The sequence below is a fragment of the Geotrypetes seraphini genome, chromosome 12, assembly GCF_902459505.1.
Source record: "Geotrypetes seraphini chromosome 12, aGeoSer1.1, whole genome shotgun sequence".
In the NCBI taxonomy this organism is placed as follows: domain Eukaryota; kingdom Metazoa; phylum Chordata; class Amphibia; order Gymnophiona; family Dermophiidae; genus Geotrypetes; species Geotrypetes seraphini.
Window position 1 is genome coordinate 43471511 of NC_047095.1, and position 23474 is coordinate 43494984.

Consider the following 23474-nt stretch of genomic DNA (forward strand, 5'->3'; position numbering starts at 1 on the left):
GTGCGAGATAGCAGTTCAAATAAACAGTTGGGTCTAAGCTGGCACAGGAGGAGGAAGTGACCCGCTGAGTAGCAGTTCACTTCCTCCTCTACTGCCCATGTTTACACTGAATTCTGCACAGTATATGTAGAATTCTATAAGTTCTGAGGGGGGTGAGGAATTTTGCACAAATTCTGCAATTGCAGAATTTCACCAGGAGTAATCTGTGGGCACTACTGAAGCTGCGACTATTTTAAGTCACCTTTAAGGAGGGGAATTTTCAGTCAGGCCATTTTGCCCAGGTCAATTTCTTTGAAAATTGCATTCAAAATGCACAATCTTAATCCAAATACTTTGATGATTTTCTTTAAATTACTATACTGGACCTCGTATTTTGACAGTGGCGCTGAATATTTTGCTGACCACTGCCAGTGTTATGCCTGTAAATTCAATGCCGGGCCATGTCCTGGCTTTGGCCCTGAATTTTCAAATTTGCAGAGCCGGCTAAAAGTCAGTAAAGTGTAATATTCAGCACTCAACTGGCCATGGGGCTCCGCCTAAAGACAGAACTAACTTTTATATGGTCCTGTTTATGCAGTTACCTTATGATGACTCTGCCTCCATACTGCCCACATAATAGCTAGTTTTCAGTTAGGTACTAACCAAACATTAAGGAGCATTTTCAATAGAATGTCTAAGTCTGACTTTGGATGTTTCCCGCAAGACATTGAAACTCAAAGGCGAAGAAAAGGTACAGTATATTATGTCTGTGTCAAATCTAAAGTCTTTTAAGAAATCTCTGGAAACTTACCTGCTTGTCAGAACATATCTGTAGATTTGGCAGACTTATCTTTTTCTGTAATTTATGATTGAAGATTTGTGAAAGATCATATGTTTGTAATGTAATGATGTAGCAATAACTGGAGTTATGTATATAAATGTTGTTTTAAACGGAATATAATAAATTTTTTATATAAATAAATAAAATTTTGAAACTGGTAAAACTGCTAGATGTCCCAATATATAAATATTTTTTTAAAAAAATTGCCTGCTTAGACGTCTTGGCTGCCAGGACAACCAACCTTAGGCTGTCCAACATTGTTTGCCATTTTCAACCACAAAAACATCCAACTCAAGACCACTGAACATGGGAGGGGCCAGCATTGTAATGCACTGACCACACAGACATGCCAATAGAGCAGTGGTGCACATCACATAACGAGTGAACATCAACATATACCTCTTATAATTTATGCTGAGCCCTCCAAAACTCCCCCAAAACCTACTAGACTCATCCGTCTACCATCCCAGTAGCCCTCTTGGCTACAGGTGGCACCTATATGGCAGTAGAGTAGGGTTTTGGTGGGCTCACACTTTCCATCATTATTGTAGTGGTTAGAGTGGCTTATGGGCCATGGTCCTCTTCTCTATGGCTCACTAGCCCACGCACCAGGCTACTTAAGACACCTGTTTAATATACTTCAAGGATTTACCATACTAGGTGCTGCTGTCCTAGAGACAGGTATGCACTGTTTCATTCAGATTTTTGTGGTTTGGGAGGAGGTCATCGACCACTGGAGGAGTGTGGGGAGGTCATGCCTTCATTCCTCTAGTGACTATCTGGTCAGTTTGAGTATCTTTTTGGAATTTAGATGCTTTTAAAACAAGTCTGGAGAACATAAGAAATGCCGCTGCTGGGTCAGACCAGTGGTCCATCATGCCCAGCAGTCCGCTCAAATGGCGGCCCTTTGGTCAAAGAGCAGCGCCCTAACAGGGACTTGCCCTACCAGCGCACGTCCTTGTTCAGCAGGAACTTGTCTAACTTGGAGGGTGTTTTCCCCTATGATAGACTCCAGAAGAGCGTTCCAGTTTTCTACCACTCTTTGGATGAAGAAGAACTTCCTTACGTTTGAACGGAATCTATCCCCTTTTAACTTCAGATAGTGCCCTCTCATTCTTCCTATCATGGAGAGGGTGAACAACCTGTCTTTATCTACTAAGTCTATCCCCTTCAGTACCTTGAATGTTTCGATCATGTCCCCTCTCAGTCTCCTCTGTTCGAGGGATAAGAGGCCCAGTTTCTCTAATCTTTCACTGTACGGCAGCTCCTCCAACCCCTTAACCATCTTAGTCACTCTTCTCGGGATCCTTTCGAGTAGGAGTAGTATTGTTTCTTTCTTCATGTATGGCGACCAATGCTGTACGCAGTACTTCAGGTGAGGGCGCACCATGGTCGGATACAGCGGCATGATAACCTTCTCCAATCTGTTCGTGATCCCCTTCTTTATCATTCCTAGCATTCTGTTTGCCCTTTTCGCCGCCGCCGCCGTACATTGCTTGGACAGCTTCATCGACTTATCGATCAGAACTCCAAGTCCCTTTCCTGGGAGGTCTCTCCAAGTACCACCCCGGACATCCTGTATTCATGCATGAGAGTTTTGTTACCGACATGCATCACTGTACACTTATCCACGTTGAACCTCATCTGCCATGTTGATGCCCATTCCTCAAGCCCAATTATGTCACGCTGCAGATCTTCGCAATCTCCCTGTGTCTTCACTACTCTGAATAACTTCATATCATCCGCAAATTTAATCACCTCGCTTATCGTACCTATGTCCAGATCATTTATAAAGATGTTGAAGAGCATGGGTCCAAGCACCAAGCCCTGCGGCACCCCACTAGTGATGCTCTTCCAGTCCGAGTATTGTCCATTTACCCCCACTCTCTGTTTCCTATGCTCCAGCCAGTTTTTAATCCACGTGAATATTTCACCCTCGATTCCATGGCTCGCAATTTTCATGCAGTTCATGCGGAACCTTGTCGAATGCCTTCTGAAAGTCCAGATATACAATGTTGACCGGGTCGCCCTTGTCTATCTGCCTGTTTAGTCCCTCGAAAAAGTGCAGCAAGTTTGTCAAACAAGATCTGCCTTTGCTGAAACTGTGCTGGCTGGTCCTCATCAGATCATGTCCGTCCAGGTGATCAATGATGCAGTCCTTTATCAGCGCCTCTACCATCTTTCCCAGTACCGAGGTCAGTAGTTTCCCGGGTCTCCCCTCAAACCTTTTTTGAAGATCGGTGTAACATTTGCTACCTTCCAGTCCTCCGGAATCTTTCCCGTTTTGATTGACAGATTGGCTATTAGTTGAAGCAGTTCAGCTACGGTCCCTTTCGGTTCCTTAATGGATGCCATCCAGTCCCAGGGATTTATCGCTCTTAAGCCTATCAAGGACGTCTTGGGAAATAGTCGATTATCGCTGCAAGACATCCAAGTCTAAACCCACCCAAAGCACACCCAGAACATGCCTCCAACAGCCCCCCCCCCTTTAGTCTTGGATGCACAGTGGGTAGAATGCCTCACCAGATGTCCAGAAAGACAGTTTCAAATATTAGCACTTGGACGTCCTGGTGATTTATGCTGTTTTTTGGCCGTCTTAGTTGCTTTTTTTTTTTTTAAATGCCCCTAATTGTGAGCAGCACTAATCAGTTAAATGATGCTGAAAATGAACACATATCCCTGAACAGGTAGTTTAATTGGCAGGAGCCGTAATGAAAGCAAATAATAGTTTCTGGAAGCTTTTGAAAACCCGGGCAAAGTGCCGGGATTTCAAAAGCTGTCCGGATGCCCGGACATGTCCTCTATAAAGAGGACATGCCTGGGTAAATCCGGATGTCTGTTAACCCTGTTCCTGACTATGCGACTCTTGCCACCTCTTCTTCTACTTCTTTATGGCATCCCTCCCTGCGCAATGAGCTTGCTCCTGTTCCAACATCCCTTACTTCCAAGCAGACGGAAGACCTCTTAGGAGACTGGCTTTTTTTGTCACTTCTCCCCTATTTCACCCATGAAGCCAAATTTCTATTCCAGGGCATCCCTTCTGCCTTACAGTAGTTTCTTCATAGGCGGACTTTCTCTCCCCTATTCTTTCCTCCTCTTGCTTGGAACGCTCTCTTAATACGCTAGCTGCTCCTTTCTGCAGCTGGCGATGCTGCTGATCAATCACCTTGCTTTCCTCCTTTGGGAAACTTTCAGCGGCTCCCCCTCTGCAAATTGGAAGAGTTGTTAGCGGGAGACTCTGTCTTGCTGCACAGAAATTGTCCACCCATTAAGGCTGCGATTTGGCAGGTTTACTATAGAACTAATTCCTGCCTTATGAGCATTTGATTAGCGATATTTTTCTTCCCAGACACTGAGCTGTATAAGTTCCCTAGATGTGGACTAAAATGGAAGGTACCATCGCCTTGATTCCCCCCCCCCCCCCCCATGTTTCTGCTTTGTATAGTCTTTTTCTTGGTTGTACCTAGAATTTAATTGCAAAAGAAAAAAAATAAGAAGAAATTATCTATCCAGCTTGCCTAATCCTCCTTCTGGGACCTGCTCCTTCTTGCTCTCCCCCTGGCTCCTTCTACTGCTAGAAACACATCCCCCGGGAAAAGAACAGGGGAGCAGCTGAGTAAGGTAAGAATATGTCCTAGATTTTCTCCCTTTCCCGGAGAAACACTGATCCACGCCAGGTTTTCCTGTCTGCTCAGCCTTCTTTTCTCTGTCACCAGTTGACAGGTACAGCTTGTCTCTGGCTATATGTAGATAGGCACCAGAATAATGTCCAATTATGTGTTATTACAGGGTTGGTTGAAGAGGATTTATCTAGGGATGATCATGACTGCTATGTTTAACAATCAAATTCTCAGATGGGAGGCATGCTAGATACCTGAAAAATAATTAAGGTGGGTGGAACACTGAAGGTTTGCCTAGATTACCTGATACCTTTTGACTGGCCATGTGTGTGTGTGGTGTGTGTGTGTATATCTTGAGTGTGTGAGGGGGGACGTGGGGGGGGTGTATATGTCTGTGTATGTGCACATGTGTCTGGTGTGTCCATTTAGCCCAGGGATCTCAAAGCCCCTCCTTGAGGGCCGCAATCCTGTCGGGTTTTCAGGTTTTCACCAATGAATATGCATTGAAAGCAGTGCATGCACATAGATCTCATGCATATTCATTGGGGAAATCCTGAAAACCCAACTGGATTGCGGCCCTCAAGGAGGGACTTTGAGATCCCTGATCTAGCCAGATGTAGGGTTACCAGACGTCCGGGAAAACCCAGACATGTCCAGATTCCCGGTTGGACTTTCCAAAACCTGGTAGATTGTCCAGGTTTTGGAAGGCCCTGACCTCTGGCCATGTCTGGAGGGCTTCTGAGCATGCACGGATGATGTCACTCACCTTCCAGACTCAACCCGGAGGACTGAGAAGAAAGATGAGGATTTGTGGGGGTGGAGCTGGGGGACATAATAGAGCAGGGCTGGGGGCAGAAAAGGGCGGGGCCTGGGTTTCTACGTTGGAAAATCCAGTAACCCTAGTCAGATGGTTACAGTGTATTATATACATACAGTCCACCTGTTATTCAGATCTATTTAAATGGCCATGAACAGCTTCTGAGAGGTTAAATAATGCTAAGCCAGCTACTCACTAATATTCAGTGCAAGATGGCTGCTGAATATTAGCTGTTAGCCAGCTAAGTTGTACGACATTTAGTTGGTTAGCCACAAGCTGCTATCTGTGCAATTTAAAGCCCTAGCCAGATAATTTTAGTTGCCAAACTGGGCCACTTAAATAGCTGCTTTATCTTTGGCCACTGTAACTTAGCCAGCCAGTGCTTAATATTGATGTCTGACTTTGGTATGCTTGGAGTATGTATGTTGTGGTTAGAGTGTGCTTTATGGGATGGAGTGCTCTTCGAAGAGGATGGGAGGGAAAGTGAAGAAAGAGGGGTTCACAATTACACGAAAATGTTCTAGCAGTCTTAGTTAACTTCAGGAGGTTGACTTCTTGCTACACCTTCTATGACCCATTTTTGGAGGGGTTTTTCCCTCCCTCATGGACTGTTCCTGTAATTTTCTTATGTGGGCGTTCTGTTTGCACTTTCCCTGTTGCTGTGAATTTGTTCACAATTCTGCTCTGTTCCTTTGCTGTACAAGTCATGTTATCTCCTGACTAGTGTTTATTGTTTGTATTGACTGCTTTCTCAATAAAAATTATTTGAAAAAAAAATAAATATATTGATATAACCAGCTAAAATCTATAGTGGCCAAAATAGACCAGATATTCAGTGCCGGTCACTGGAAATCGTCTGACATTGAATATCCAAGCTCTGTGCCAAGTGCAGGAGTCAGCCTGGCTAACTCCCATGGTCTAAATATTGGGCCCAGTCACTGTTCCCTCTAAGCTGAATGGTCCTCCAACTAAACTGCTGCCAGTATATTTTTAATGAATGAAGCCTTTCCTTGCCATGATTGGTCAGTCAATTGAGAGGTTCACCAATCGGATGCCCGGATAGGTTTCCTTGTAACTTTAATTAATGTTAAGGCGCCGTTTTCCTTCGTGTGTGGCGCAGTGGCTAGAACTACAGCCTTAGCACCCTGAGGTTGTGGGTTCAAATCCCTTGCTGCTCCTTGTGATCCTGGGCAAGTCACTTAATCCCCTCATTGCCCCAGTAGAGTTTGAGCCCTCCAGGACAGATAGGGAAATATGATAAAGTACCTGAATGTAAACCACTTAGGGTATAAGTGGTTTATAAATATATAATAATAACCACCATTGTGCTGTGGTCATTTTTTTAAATGTAATATCTCATTAGTTGCTGGTTTTTCTGGTAGGATAGTTATATTCAGTGTGAAGGGGGGGGAAAAAGGGAATGGGGCGGGGTCGAAAGAGGGAGGAAAAAAGAAAAGGAAAAGGGGGAGAAAGGGGGAAAAGAAGAGAAGAGGGAACACATAACCATGAGAAATAACAATTGTCTAATACTTAAAACGGATTTGACAATAATTATAAAAACGTGATTTAACAATCATTATAAAACCATAAAGCACATGTTACTACAGGACAAACATGATCCAAGCCACAACGCCTGCTAAAATATAGAACCATAAAAATGGCAAATACAGCAAACTTGTGCATAATGAAGCTAACTGCCTCTTTTATAAAGCCGCGCGACAACAGCCCCGAAGCCCTTTAAATCTCTATGGGCTTCGGGGCCGTTAGCGCAGGGCAGCCGCTAGCGTGGCTTTGTAACAGAGGCCGCAAGTTTATACTGCAACAGTGTGATCACAAAAACATCTTGTATTGTATACTGGTAACATACTTAATACATCCTGGCATATGGGAAAACATTAATAGAACAACGGTGCTTTTTGAGAGGTAGACAATTAAAGCTTATAAATGCACCTTTGTTGTGCAAAACATAGTATTGTTAAAAACCATAATGTAATAAATTCAAAACTTGTCATGAATAATAGTTACATGCTTTATACATCATGTTCTATGCAAGCAAATATAAAGTGCAGTAGATGAAAGCCAACACAAAAACCAGAATTTTAAAGGATAGGGGGTTTTAGGTTTTACTGAAAAGACTGCATGCCCGCTTTTGCATCTGAGTAGGGAAAGGGACGTCAAAAAGTCAGAGACAATTGAAAATACTGTGCTCCATACTGAGGATAAGGTATGCATGAACATTTTTGTAGATAATGGTAGTTCTATGCTCCGTAGCTGGGTTGTCTACATAATCATATGTCCTTGTTCTCTTATTTATGTAGGACATACTCAATGTCAAATATGGACTCGGTTAACAGAACACAAAAGCAGGATACACACAGGGACACAATCAGCAACATACTTTTCATGATCTCAAATGGCTGGTGACAGAACAAATCCCTGATGATTATTGTGGCAACAAATTTGAACGATTGACTCTTCGGGAGCAATTTTGGATATTTACTTTGAACTGTGTACAACCTAATGGGTTAAATGATATGAAAGAGTGGCATTCTATTATTTAACCTTTTTTTTCAGATGTGTTTATTGGCTAATTTTTTTCTACATGCTATGATGCAGAGGATGATCTCATCACGTTCTACCATAGACTATATAAGCATTAAGGCCCAGATTCTATAAGGGATGCCTATGTTAGGAATCAGTAGGCAACTAAATTGGCCAAAAGGTTGCCTGTCCGATTCTATAAACGGTAGGTGCCTATCGCATGGCGCCTAGTGGCGTCCAACTCCTAAATGGGTGTGTTTGGGGGTGGAGTCAGAGATAGACGCCATTAGGCACGGTTCTGAAAAGAACTTAGGCACCTGCAATGTAGGCCGGTTAAACTCTGGCCTATATTACGGGTGCCTAAGGGATTCTTCTACGAAACTGCGCTAGCCGCGCTGAATGGTCCGCGCTGCTCCTGATGCTCATAGAGTTCCTATGAGCATTGGGAGCAGCGTGGGCCATTCTGCGCGGCTCTCTAGTGCAGTTTCGTAGAAGGGGGGGTAAGTTTTGCGATAGGTGCCATAGGGCGTGATCCTGTAAACAGCGACTAGACACGTGGGCCGGTGCCTGCCAATTAGGCGCTGTATACAGAATCTGGCCCTAACTGGTTTACAATCCATTTCTCCCTGCCCAAGACCGTCCCTGACCAGGCGCTCTCAGTGGCGGAGGAAGGGTGAGTGGCGGCCAGGGCAGTGGCGCTCCTTCCCCGCCCCCTTCCCTTTTCACCGCACCTTTTAAACTTCTTCAGCATGAGCAGCATGCTGCCCATGTCGATGTTGACTCCCCTTTGACATCACTTCCTAAGTGCGGGTCCCAGAAGTGACATCAAAGAGAGCGCCAAAAAAGGTACAGGGGAAGGAAAGGGGCGCACGAGGCAAGGAGAGGAGCGGGGAGCTAGCAGGCAGGTGAGCGAGCGGGGAGGAGGGGGCAGAGTGGAGGAGGGTTGTTGCTGCGCCCTTAGGAAGACCGCGCCCGGGGTGGACCGCATCCCCCGCACCCCGTTACTATGCCACTGAGTCCTCTGCTCACTGCTTACCACTCTTTCTCTCTATTTCCTGCTAATGTCAAGGAATAGCTTTCTGTTCCTCAGCCCTCCACAGATATTTCAGACCAGATTTGTGTCTTGTTTGCTGTGTATCTTGAACACTGCCCTGTATTCCTTTATACTTGTCACAGTTTCTTTTCTCAGATGAAAAATACTACATTAATGGCCTCCAAAAATGAATGAATTGTGCTGTCAATATCTTCAGCGTAGCTTTTCGTACACTATCAGCAGAACGAAATGTTAATATTCGCTGGCACCTGAATCAATTCAAAAGCAATATATTATGTGACATCGTGATTATTACAGATGGGTAAATCTTTCCCAACACAGTTCAAATTCAGCCCGAGACCTGCAAGTACTTACTCAGGTTTTCTTGCACAATGAGAGTGAGGTTGTTTCATCGTGAACGTTATTTTTTTTTTTAAATGTCAGGGTTTCCTCAGATTTCGTTTGAACGCGCAGAAATGTTTGAGCTCGTCATAACACTAAATATATGTGAAGCTGAAAATATTCTTCATACTCAAGCCAGATTAAAGAAATGCAGGTTGGTTAAATGCAGGGATGCAAGGGGCCCCGAGTATCACATTTGATTCATGACTTTAATCTAATCCAACCTGGTATTTCCGAGTCACGCGCTATGCCTAAACAGGTTCAAGGTGACTTACAATATTTCGAATTACAGAATGAATATACTACATTATAACAAGATTGAGGAGGACAGAATTATGAATAGGGTAACAGAGATGAGAGAATGGAAGTACTGGTATAGTTTCAAGTTTATTAATACAATGCACCTATCTCCACTTTCACAGTTGTCATCCTCCATGCCTTAAACAGAGTTTACCAATAAGCCAGCTGGTGGGCTTGCTATAGATGCTGCTTGAACAGCGTTGCCCCCCACCACCTCCCCGCACTGAGGGCTATGGACGCAGGGACAGAGGAGTGGCTATACTGGGACAGCCTGAAAGTCCATCTAGCCCAGTATTCTCTTCCCAATAATGGCCAAACCAGGTCACAGGTACCTGGCAAGATCCAGAAGTGTACAACAGACATCATGCTGCTTATCCCGGGCATAACTAATGGTTTCTCCAAACCCATCTTAATCATGGCTTATGCACATATCTTGTGAGACATTATCCAAATCCATCTTTTAAAGTCAGCTACGCTAACTGCTGTCATTACATTTCCTGGGCAATGAATGCCCGAGCTGATGTACAGGTTGACATGCTGTTACAATGTGGTTTTAGGGTAAATATATTTGCATTAGTGTTTTGCCTAATACAGCGTTCCCACGTGAATTCGCAGTTCGCGAATCACGGACCCATTAATTTGCGGTATGCTCCGACCGCCTCTTCCTGTACTAAAGTCAGGCTACACCAATCAGGAGCTGCGTGTCAAAGCAGCTCCCGATTGGTGTAGCCTGACTTTAGGAACAGGAAGAGGCGGTTGGAGCATACCGCAAATGATTTTCTGCACCCACCGGCGCCCCAACTGCCCTCTCCTCCCTTCTGACAGGCGCAAAACCCGCCTTTGCGGTTTTTCGAAATTTGCGGGTGTTCCTGGAACGGAACCCCCGTGAATTTCGGGGGGACTACTGTAGTGTGTGTGACTCTGCTTTGTAACAAACGTCTGGAACCATCCTGAGACACAGGGCTGATGGATGGCCTCTGGTCCCTGCCCAGGAAAGGCCACGCTCCCGTCTCCAGCCCTGTCATTGCTCCCCAAGCCTGTCTCACAAGGATAGGGGAAGGGTGTAGGTGAACAAGTTAAACAACGTAGCCTTCATTGAGGGCTATACTCTTAGCCCAGTGAGGGGTCCTTTTACTAAGGCGTGTTAACCGATTTTGCGCGTGCTAACAGATTCAGTGTGCGCTAACCAATTTAGCCCACGCTAAATGCTAAGGCGCCCATTATATTCTATGGGTGCTTTAGCATTTAATGCAGGCTAAATCGGCTAGCGTGCCTTAGTAAAAGGACCCTTGAGTTTCCAATTTTTTTCATATCACAGGAAAAATAACTTACTCTAAAATATAGCGTCCTGGGCTATATAAACTGCTACAGCTTCTGCTGCTTAGATACAGAATTGCAAACGTATTTAAAAAAAAAAAAATGATGTAGCCTGGAAATTTTGCTTTCTTTTTTTTTTCCTCGGAGTAACCATCTGATCAGCGCTCCAAGTAAGGGGATCCTCTGCTTCCCGATTGGAATTTTGAGGTGGCCCGACCAATTTGGGGGGTCAAACACGAGAGGGAACTCCATAAGAAAGAGCCAGAAATGGCACGAGGACAGATCAAAGTGGGCCCTGGAGAAATAATGGCAAAGGTCCCAGGGAATGTGGATCAAATGTTTATTAATGAAGACAAGACAAGGACCATTTTCAGTACTTTGCATGCATCAGTGGTCTAATTGTGAATTAAGCCAACAGACCAGTACATAATTGTCACTAATGGAGAGGTACACAAAACATTTAGAAGCTCTTCCAAAGAGGGTAATAACATGCAAACATGGCTTTAGCGGCAAAGCCACTCTCTGTCAGTGACTCACTCCCATCTTTTCCTGTGCCTTCCATTTGGGTGCCTTATGTGGAGGATAGGCGGAGGGGGAGAACCCAGATCATTTCTAATTTAATCTAATCTAATCCAAGTTTCAAGTTTATTTAAATTTGATGTTTTGCTTATTATAATCTAAGCGAATTACACAAAAAAAGAATTAACATATAACATTAGAATATATTATACTACATTAAAAATAGGGGCTGCGATAGACTGACAATACGGACAAACTAAGATACATTAGGAAAAAACAAATGGAGGTTAAAGTTACAAATTGTAGTTTCCCGTAGGGGAGAAAGAGAGGTTATAGTAGGGAGGGTAAAACACTTGGATTGGGGTATAGTTATTAGAGAAGTACTCTATTTTAGATCATAGAGATTAGAAAAAGAGTGAGAAAATGGATATTTTTAGAGATTAAATGAGATTTTGAAAAGAAATGTTTTTAAATTAGTTTTAAATAAATTAAGATCCACAATTTATTAATTGCACTATACTTAAGTTTAAGTTTTTAAGTTAAGTTTAAGTTTATTAGGTTTTTATATACCGCCTATCAAGGTTATCTAAGTGGTTTAACAATCAGGTACTCAAGCATTTTCCCTATCTGTCCCGGTGGGCTCACAATCTATCTAACGTACCTGGGGCTCTAGAGGACTAAGTGACTTGCCCAGGGTCACATTCAAAGAAGCCGTAAAGTCTACGGGAAAATACAAAAACAATGAATAATTAAAATATCATCATAACATGAATATTACTCACCTCAAGCAGCAGATTGCCTTGAGTCTTTGTGTAATTTCCGATAGAGCTTCTTACCATGGGCCGGTGAGGTAAATGCTCCGACGCTCAAAGGAATTGAATGAGCATCAAAGTATTTACCTCGATGGCCCACAGTCAAAAGTTCTACCGCAGTTTAGTAAAAGGAGTCCTTACAGAGGTATCTTATACTGCAATTGTGGTTTTCCGCCAATACTACACGCAGAAGATTCCGAAAAAGGGAAAATGAGTATTTCTCTCTCCCAGACTCTTACAATTATTTTAAACCTTTTTCAAACAGTGCCCGGCAAATTTTTTGATGCTGCGGCTGGAGGGCATCCGGAAATGCACGGACATCAATGTGATGACATCACGTCAAAGTCCCAGCCATGGCCCTGAGCCTGTTTCTATGCCAATAGGGATTACTGATGGAGGAGAGGTGTGGGGAGGGGAGACACCAGTGAGGAGAGGTGCTGGTGCCGGCTGACCGCGAGAGGCACGTCCTGTAAGCAGTCAGTCGACGCCTCTCCTCCTCCCGGGCGTCTGGCGGCACACCTGGAATCTGTTTGCGATACACTGTTTTAAAACTTTGTCTTCGTTTCCAGATAGCTTCTTTTGCTTTATTTTTCAGTTTTCTGGTTTCTAAGAACGACACCACCAACGTACGAGAGAAGGACCACCAGCAGCAAGTCCCTGACAATTCTACTTAAGGTATTTATTCCTGTATCTCTAAAGAACATCTGCATTCAGAATTTCCAGTTCTAGGTTTGCATTCAGTGTACTCTTGAAAGAGCTCACATCTATTTGGAAGCCACCGAGTAAAAACTTTAATACACCAAAAACACTTACACTCTTCTTCAGGTCGCTTCTTTAGTAGGGAGAGCATCTCCTGTATACCCTGGAATTGTGGGGGATCCTTAAACCTCGTTAGGGTCGCCATTCTTTAAAAAAAAAAAAAAAAATACAAAAAATTATATCTACTTTCATAGCAAGTTATCTTAATTCCAATCTGTAGCTATATATCTAGAGCAGGGATAGGGAACTCTGGTCCTCAAGAGCCGTATTTCAGTCGGGTTTTCAGGATTTCCCCCAATGAATATGCATTGAAAGCAGGGCATGCAAATAGATCTCATGCAAATTCATTGGGGAAATCATCAAAATCCGACTGGAATACGGCTCTCGAGGACCGGAGTTCCCTACCCCTGATCTAAAGAATACAACATTTCTATGGATTATGTGAGCAAAAGCTATTTTATTTAGTTCTAGGAATGCAGTGAACCAAGGGCTCCTTTTATCAAGCAGCGGTAGAGCATTTTATCGCAAGACAGAGAGGTAAATGCTCTGACACTCATAGGAATTGAATTAGCATCAGAGCATTTACCTCACCAGCCCGTGGCAAAACGCTCTACCGCTGCTTGATAAAAGAAGCTCCAAATGTGTCACAACAGAGATTTTGAGCCTCCTTAACCTTGTGACCTCAGGTCATCTTGATAAACTTAAAAATATTTAGCATTACCTGAGAAGAAAATTTCATAAAGCAAACTAGTCAGCAGGTCTCCAGTAAGGACAAAACATGTTTCATACCACCGTCATCAGTGGGCATCCACAGTTATAAGGATCGAGGTCCTCATTTTGTGCTAAGAACTGGAAAAGGGAACGAGATGGTAATCCTGAACCTCAAGACTAGGAGTGAACTGTTCTGCATTCTTCAAGAATAGCTTTTGACTTACTCCCATATTTGTCATCTTTGAATGGATGAAAGCAATTTGCATCTTCTGAAACAGGAACCTCTGTCAAGGAAGGCTTGGTCAAGCCAGGATTAAGAGCTCCTATAATTAAGGATGTTTATTCTAGATTCTGACAGCCATGAAGACAAGAAGTCTTAGGAGAAATATCAGGAGGAGAAATATCAGATCTGAAGAGAAGCACACAGGGGGTAGTACTATAAAATACACAGTAATAGTCATATGTTGAGCCCCCTCAGGGTATAAAAGGGCTAATCAGACCCACCCCCATATGCTCCCTGGGCCTACCTGTATATGTCTTGGTGGTCCAGTGGAGTCTGAAGGGCAGGAGTTTTATCTACTTGCTGCTGCCCATAACAGCTGGCTCATTAAAATAGTTGCTGAGACCTCTAAAGAGCTTCATTCCTGCCATTCAGACCCCACTGGACCGTCAGGTCATAACTAGCCATTCAGACCCCACTGGACCGTCAGGTCATAACCAGTAAGCTCAGGGAGACCTACGGGGAAGAAGGGGTATGGGGTGGGCCTGGTCAGCTCTCTTAATCTTCAAGGAGGGCTCAGGAAGAATATACGTGGTGGGCTCAAACACACGCTGTTCCTTGTGAGCCTGGGCAAGTCACTTAATCCCCCCATTGTCCCAGGTACATTAGATAGATTATGAGCCTGCTGGGACAGACAGGGAAAAATGCTTGAGTACCTGAATATATTCATGTAAACTGTTCTGAGCTTCCGTAGGAAAACAGTATAAAAAACGGAAGAAATAAATAATGTGAAAAGTTTTAGCCTCTGATAACCAGAGCTGGTATTGTGACATCATGAAGCCTCATTCCACCAATGCCTAAGAGCCAACCTCATCAGTGATGTCACAATGGCTCGATTGTCCTTTACTTAGCTCAATTTTACTACATTTTGATTTCTAGAGTGGCGCAGTGATTAAAGCTACAGCCTCAGCACCCTGAGGTTGTAGGTTCAAACCCATGCTGCTCCTTGTGACCCTGGGCAAGTCACTTAATCCCCCCTTACCCCAGGTACATTAAATAGATTGTGAGCCCCCTGACAGAACAGTATAGAAAATTGAATAAATAATGTGTAATTTCCTAAAGTTTGTGGAGGTCCTGTCTACAAAACTAGATGATAAGTGGCGGGTTTTTTTTCTGACCTCAGACTTCAGCGGACTCAGAACACCGCAGCTAAACTAATCTTCGCAAAAAGCAAATTCGACCATGTCTCCCCGCTTCTGTCTAAGCTTCACTGGCTCCCAGTCATCCTCAGGGTTCACTACAAATGCGCCTGTCTAGCCTTCAAATCTCTTCACGGCATCCTTCCTCCCCTCTTTCCACTATCTTGGCTCTCCTCGAATCCTGACTCCACCAGATCCACTCAAAAATTCAAACTATCCTTCCCCTCTTTAAAAGGCATATCCCATACAGGAAAACTTGGAGCATCCCTCCTCTTCAGGATCACCGAGCTGTGGAACAGCTTTACTGCCCATCTTCGGAGTTCGACCTCCCTCCAACGCTTCAGAAAACATTTGAAAACTTGGCTTTTCTCCAAAATGTAACTACTCCCTCCCTCTCCATTATACTAAGTCCCCTCTTTCCTTCCTTTTTACCAAGCCCTTCTTCTTTCCATTGGAGTTCCTTTCTTTATTAATTCCTGTAAACCGTGTCGAGCTCCACTTCTGTGGAGATGATGCGGTATATAAACTTAAGTTTTAGTTTAGTTTAGTTTACCTATGATTAAGGTGTGCCTGCTGGATCATATAGCATGAGCTTAAATTTAGCAGAGCACTGTTCTTACTGAGGTTTTTTTTTCTCCACTTTTTGAATATTGTGTAGCAGATTGCTCCACTTTTTTGGAAAAGAGTAGAGTTTTCAGATACGATATTGTGCCTATTCTTTCCCTACTGTTATTTTTCATAGCAATATTCAACAAGCTCATTCCTGTGCATATACCCTTGTTTTAAGTATGGAAATACTCTTAAAAATCACTCTTTTAATTTTAGCTGTAAGTAAAGTATTAAGCCTTGAAATACTACCGATTTATCAGTTCTGACTGCTTTACCTTTTTACCATTTCATGTTAATTTCATTGACTTTGATTTCCACAGAAAATGCAGGTTCTTGAGTCCTTATTAAGGCAGCAAATAACCCAGCTTAAAAATTGTACAGAGAAGTAAAGTAACCTTTTCTGAGCACTGATGGACACTAATATCACAGAGAAGTACCTTCAGGTAAAATGTTATTATCCAATAAAAGCCCTAGTTTGGCATGCCTCCGGAATTTGCGGTGTCCATTAATAGGCCAGATATTTCAGAATTTTTCGCACAAGAACAATTCTGGAAACAAAATTTGAGCCCATATTTTTTCAATTTTATTTACACTTTACAGTTTCATTTACATAGTAACATAGTAGATGACGGCAGATAAAGACCCGAATGGTCCATCCAGTCTGCCCAACCTGATTCAATTTAAATTTTTTTTTTTTTTTTCTTAGCTATTTCTGGGCGAGAATCCAAAGCTTTACCCGGTACTGTGCTTGGGTTCCACCTGCCGAAATCTCTGTTAAGACTTACTCCAGCCCATCTACACCCTCCCAGCCATTGAAGCCCTCCCTTGCCCATCCTCCACCAAACGGCCATACACAGACACAGACCGTGCAAGTCTGCCCAGTACTGGCCTTAGTTCAATATTTAATATTATTTTCTGATTCTAGATCCTCTGTGTTCATCCCACGCTTCTTTGAACTCAGTCACAGTTTTACTCTCCACCACCTCTCTCGGGAGCGCATTCCAGGCATCCACTACCCTCTCCGTAAAGTAGAATTTCCTAACATTGCCCCTAACATACCACAAATGTTAACACAAAAAGTTAAATCAAAGTGGTTTCGAATAAAAAAACAAGGGGGACGTTTCTAAAACCAATAAACGCAGACAAAATAAAACAAACAAACAAAAAAAAAAGACAAACAAGCGCAAATGGGAAACGGTGGTAGAGAAAGGTTTGCAAATATATTGTGTAGGTAAAAGAAGGAAGAACAAGAAAAGGGAAAAAGATAAAAAAACTAGCTCCAGACCAAGGGCTCCTTTTACTAAGGCGCGCTAGCGTTTTTAGCGCATGCAGAATATTACCGCGTGCTACGCGGCTAAAACTAATGCCAGCTCAATGCTGGCGGTAAGGTCTAGCGTGCGCAGCAATTCAGCACGCGCTATTCCTCGTGTTATTGCCCTAACGCACCTTAGTAAAAGGAGCCCTAAGTTAAAATAGAACTATAAATACGTTAACTCAAATGCCATTGACAAATAAGCAGCCTTTAATTGTGACTTAAACTTTTTAAATGATGTTTCAGCCATATTTGCCTAAAAGAAGGAACAGTCAACAGACTTTGCTAAGAAGAACGAAGATTCTTTTGAGTTAGGGTAATCAGCTGGCTAAAAATGAAAGGAGGCCCAAAGATTGAATCTGAAAAGAGAGGATGTTGTACTTAAAAGGAGTTCTATAAGCAATTTGAAGTACCGTATTTCCCCACATATAGGCTGCCCCTCTGCATAGGCCACAGAAAAGGATGGCCTATGTTTAAAACCCAGAAGATAAGCTGCCCCATGGTATTAGCCGTGGCTTATCTTCCGGCTTATCTCCCCTGCCTTTTATAGTCATCCCCCACCCTGGTACCTTTTTAGGAAGCCCCCCTCACTGGTGCATGGCTTGAGTCTCCAGCGGTACAGGGCAGCTTCAATCTCTTCGGCATCTGGCCTGCCCCCGCAACGCCTGCTGAGTAGACCTTACAACTGGCGTCGACCAGAAGTTAGTTTCTTTCCCTGTTCCATCTCGTTCTCTGTCTCTCCCCTCCCTCCCTCTTCTCCTTGGTAATCATATTCCTCAGCACCGATGTTGTATACTCCTCCCACCACACCAGCCAGCCCTTACACCAGGGGTGCCCACACTTTTAAAATGCTAAGTCAAAATGATCTACCAACAATAAAAAAAATTTTAAAAACCCACAAAGGCAGAGAAAATGTTAATTATCATTCATATTCCGGGTTTTTTTTCAAAGAGGTCAAGGCAGATGACTCTATGCAATGTCACCTCAGTAACAACCAAACAAAAATAGACAACTATACCCCCTCCCTTTTTACTAAACCGTGATAGCAGTTTTTAGCGCTGAATGCCCCACGCTGTTCTTGATGCTCATAGGCTCCCTGCACTAAAAAACGTTATTGTGGTTTAGTAAAAGAGAGCCCTAGTGCAAAATATAGACAGCAGATATAAATTCTCAAAACGGACATATTTGGATCACTAAATTGAAAATAAAATCATTTTTTCTACCTTTGTTGTCTGGTGATTTCATGAGTCTCTGGTTGCACTTTCTTCTTCTGACTGTGCATCCAATATTTCTTCCATTCTTTCAGCCTCCTGTATGTTTCCTTCCTCCAATTTTTTCTTTCTTTCTCCCTGCCCCCTTCTTTCTTTCTGTCTCCCTGCCTGCCCCCTTTCTTTCTTTCTCCCTGCCCCTTCTTTCTTTCTGTCTCCCTGCCTGCCCCCTTTCTTTCTTTCTCCCTGCCCTCCCCCAAGCCACTAGGTTTGCCGCTGCCACCATCGGGAACAGGCCCCCAAGCCACTAGGTTTGTGATCGACTCGCGTTGCCTTCCCAATCTACCAGTCGATCATGATCGACGTATTGGGCACCCCTGCCTTACATGTTCTCCACCTCTCTCCCCTTCACTCTTTGGTATTGTGCTTCTCAGAGGGATAGTGCCATTTTATTGCCTTTTCAGTCCAGGGAATCTCAAGCATATAAATCACTAAGATTACAAGATTAGCCGGCCATTAAAGACGTCTGTTTTAAATAAAATAAATAAATCCCAGACACCTCATTTGAAATCTTAAGTCCTGGATGGAGGAGCCCCATAAAACTGGTCTGAGCAGAGCCCTGCAATCGCTAAGGCCGGCTCTAATTAAGCTGCTTTGCTTGTCTCAGAAATGGTAGTAAATCTGCCTTCTGTGCCTTAATGTCGTAGATCATGGATCAGTCAATGCTGAATTCCTGCATCAATTGGTTTCTGTCTTCTTTTTCCCCCCCCCAGGTACCTAACCGTGTTCGGTTGCTGTGTATTCATCAGTGCAACGTGCCTTTGTGGCTTCTACTGGTAGCCATGGCTGCAGAATTGGCTTTTCTTTTTTCCTTAGAAAAAAGTGCCAGTACAGAGAAGCTATCTGGGATGCCTTGAGCAACGTTCCATATTTCTCTTTCCTTTTCCCTGTGTCCTCCCTTCTTCCTGCTCTCTCTTGCTTAGCTTTCCTTCTGCATCACGACGTCCAGCAATCTCTCTTCAGCTGCCATTTACAGGAGCATGTCTGTATCCCACAGGGACCCTGCCTCCTTCACCAGCACTCATAGAAATGTAAAGAGCATGTTCATGAATGCTCCCTGTTCCATGGAGGTCCCTGCTGCCGTCAGCCTGTGTTTGGTTTGCTGCCGTAGAGATGTAAAGAGCATATTCATGGATGCACCCTTTCTGGAGTTACTAAATGTCCGGATTTCCCCGGACATGTCCACCTTTTGAGGACTTTGTCCGGGTTTTGAAAAGCCTCTTCAAATTTTGTCGGGCAGGGAGGAAGTCTGCGGGTGCCCCCGTGGCCACCCCCATTCTGACGGTTGTTCATTCTTTCCAAAAATACTAGGACTAGGGAACATGCAATGAAGCTACTAAGCAGTAGATTTAAAACAAACCGGAGAAAATATTTCTTCACACAATGTGTAATTAAACTCTGGAAATTTTTTTAAACCCAGCTAACCGATTTCACCACATTCTCCAGCAATGAATTCCATTGTTTAAATAAATATTTTCTCTGGTTCTGAACAGGAAACATGTTGGGATTTCCTGTTAGAAAATCCGTGAAAAGGACATTCTTGAACTAAAAAAGTCTAAAATGAACAGAAATTTCTCCAAATGAAACTTCCATAATATGAACACCAAAAAAAAAGCAGGCACAAAAATATGTTTGGCATCATTTGTACAAAAATGGCCAAATGGACATCACAGCAGAGCAGAGGGCAGCCTAGTGGTCAGCTCAGTGAACAGGACCCTTGCATAAATTTATTTATTCATTCAGTTTTCTATACCGTTTTCCCAGGGGAGCTCAGAACGGTTTACATGCATTTATTCAGGTACTCGAGCAGTTTTCCCTGTCTGTCCTAGTGGGCTCACAATCTATCTAGTGTACCTGGGGCAATGGGGGGGATTAAGTGACTTGCACAGGGTCACAAGGAGCAGCGTGGGTTTGAACCCATAACCTCGGGGTGCTGAGGCTGTAGCTTTAACCACTGCGCCACTCTAGAAATCAAAATGGAGCAAAAGTGAGCCAAGTCTAGGACAATCAAGCCATTGTGACATCACTGATGAGGTTGGCTCTTATTGGTGGAATGAGGCATTATGATGTCACAATATCAGCTCTGGTTATTTATTCAATTTTCTATACTGTTCTCCTATAACGTTTTTCATGAATTTATTTAGTTACTTCAAGCATTTTTCCCTGTCTGTCCGGGTGGGCTCACAATCTGTCTAATGTACCTGGGGTAATGGGGGGAATTAAGTGACTTGCCCAGGGTCACAAGGAGCAGCATGGGTTTGAACCCACAACCTCAGGGTGCTGAGGCTGTAGCTTTAACCACTGTGCCACACTCTCCCCACCTTAAGGTGAGCCCCCCAGGAACAGAAAAAAACCTATTGTGCCTAAAAGTACACGACTACTTACTACATGATTAGAAATGATTCCTAATGCAGCTCCTTGTAATACAAGTCACTTAACCCTTCATTGCCCCAGGAACATTAAAATGCATTAAAATGCAAACTGCTTTAGGGTGACCAGCATGAGCACAGGCTTATCGAAAATTTATTCAGGATGATACATCCCAAATTGGTCAAGTTATGCAGAAAAAAAAGGCCCGGATTCCGTAACCGTCGCCATTGTCGGCGGCCGCCTTAAAAGTGGCCGCCAATCGCGTATCAATCACGCGACGGCACCGAGTATAGAATCACACCTCCGGCAAAGGTAGGCACCGTAAATGTAGGCCAGGGTTTTCCCAACCTTCATTTCCGGCACCCAGCTATGGTGTGAATCACGCCTCCGTAGAAGCTTTAGGCCGCCTAACAGCACTTCCAGCACTAGCCATGCCCACAGTGACATTAGGCAGCCTAAAGCGCCTATGGAGGCACGATTCTGGTGTTGAAAATTTAGGCGCCCATAGGTGCTTTAAACTCAGTTAAACACATCCCCCCCCCCCTCTTTTACTAAGGTGCGCTATGCTTTTTAGCGTGCGATAAATATTAGCACGTGCTAATCACATGCTAAACACTAATGCGTGCATGTTATCCTAGGAATGCGTTAGCGGTTAGCACATGCGTTGATTTAGCTTAGCGCACCTTTGTAAAAGAGGGCCCTTGTTTCAACAGCATTTTTTTTAACTGAGTTTGGGCGCCTAAAAAATGGTGCCATTTAGAGAATCCAAGGCAAAAAGCTTTGTATAGCTTTTTTTATTTTTGAAACATAGTCCCCCTGCCCCCCCCCCCCCCCCAATTTTCAGTCTGTGGGAGATCACTGGTGATCTCCTGTGGTCTAAAGAGAATCTGGTATTGAATGCCGGTGCCGTATCCGGTGACCAGCGTTGAATTTCCAGTCTATTTTTGGCCAGTTGAGATAAAACCAACTAGGCCAATACATAGACCACCTTTTTAGGTGGCTCTCTCTGGCTGGTGAACTTAATTGGTGAGCCGCTGAATATTGGCGGCGACAGGTTGTGTCATGCAACTTGGCCAATCACCTATCTCTTGCAAATATTGCGAGATAGCCGGCTATGTGCTATTTAGTCACCCAGGAGCCATACCTGGACAATTAAATAGCGCTAGATATTGGGCCCATGGGTATTGGGTAATAGTGTGTGCGTATATGCTAGTACCAGAGTTTGTGTATTTTGGTGGCAGGGATGAAGCTTTGGAATAATCTGGTTGGACGATTGAGAATAAATAATAACTTTCAGAATTTTTAAAAATTATTAAAAATCTCTCTTTTCTCAGGAGCTTTTTAAGTGCTTAAAATGATTAATGGAAATGTATACACTTCTCCCTCCGTATTCGCTGCGATAGGGGATTAACAGAACCGCAAATACAAAAAAACCGCAAATAACAACTTTTTCATACGTTATTCGCTGTTTTCTATTAAAAAAACATCGTGAATATGGTGAAACCATGAATAACATGGTGGGAGACCTGGCCTGTTCCTGAAGGAGAGGCAAAACACGGCGAAAAAAGTGCTGGGAATGAGCGATTTTCTCTGTAAACGCTTAGAATCAGCGATTTCTCTATGCAAGCTGACATAATTTGGGGGGAGGAGCCAGCAAGCTATAAACCGTGAAAAATCGAAACCGTGAATGCTGAAACTGCGAATATGGAGGGAGAAGTGTATTGTTTTGTTATATTGTGTTTTATACTGTTTTTGGTATTTTTATCTTATGATTGTTTGCTTTTTTTTTTTTATAATCTGCCTAGTTTTTAAATAAATAAACCCATACACACTAAAATCAGTAGTGACTTGGACGAAAGATCACAAACTGAAATTGAACCCAGACAAAAACTAAATTCATTCTCCTCGAAAATATCAACCATAACAAACATTGAAATCAATGCAATCAACTACCCCATACAGCCCACTCTAAAATTACTAGGAATAACAATCGACAGATGCTGCACCAATAAAACAATACAAAATCATTCTCAGTCATGAGAAACTTAAGACAAGTTAGGAAATTCTTTGAGAAAACACAATTTCAGCTCATAGTACAGTCCCTAATACTAGGCCAACTAGACTACTGTAATATCCTCTATCTCCCCTGCCCTGCAACAATAACAAAACAACTACAAACAATTCAAAACACAGCACTGAGACTCATCTATTCATTGAAGAAACATGACCACATTACAGATGCATATCTCAAATCACATTGGCTTCCAATCCCAGCAAGAATAAAATTTAAATTCTACTGTCTACTATTTAAGACTTTATACGGAGACAGCTCAAACTACCTGAACAACCGCCTCATCCACAACTCCTCAATCAGACATAGGAAATATCACACCCTATTCTCATACCCCCCCAATTAAGGAGGTCAAACGGAAAAAACTATATGATGGCCTCCTAGCCACTCAAGCAGCCAAACTAGACAACCAAACCGTTAGTCTACTAACGGCATCCCTAGACTACAAAACTTTTAGAAGAGAAATAAAGACCATACTCTTCAAGAAATCCCTGGAAAAGAAATAACTCCGCAAGTGTCAAATACCGCCTCTCACTAAAGCCACCTACCCAAAACATCTAGCCATACTCATTTCTTGCTATCTTTGAAAATGACCAGATATCTTTTTGGTAATACATCCTTGATAATTTTTTTGTAATCCGCCTTGAACCGCAAGGTAATGGCAGAACAGAAAAGTCTAATTTTTACAAAAAATAGCAGTAGTTCCCAAACCAAATCCTGGAGGCACCCTAGCCAGTTAGGGTTTCATGGTATCCACAATGCATATTCATGAGA

At 43.2% G+C, this 23474-nt stretch overlaps 1 protein-coding gene across 11 annotated transcripts in view; it reads right to left on the reverse strand.

Annotated features, from left to right (window-relative positions):
• LRRC7 (leucine rich repeat containing 7) overlaps window positions 1-23474 on the reverse strand; it is a 464098-nt gene that overhangs the window by 343554 nt on the left and 97070 nt on the right. For 9 of the 11 annotated variants that reach the window (XM_033916815.1, XM_033916814.1, XM_033916811.1 and 6 more), the window contains exon 2: window positions 12995-13086. In XM_033916815.1, coding sequence (XP_033772706.1) covers window positions 12995-13085 — 91 coding nt within the window. In that variant the 5' untranslated portion in view covers window position 13086. Of the gene's footprint in view, window positions 1-12994; window positions 13090-23474 lie in introns of those variants that run through there. The other 2 variants (XM_033916812.1, XM_033916813.1) reach the window with 2 other exon arrangements.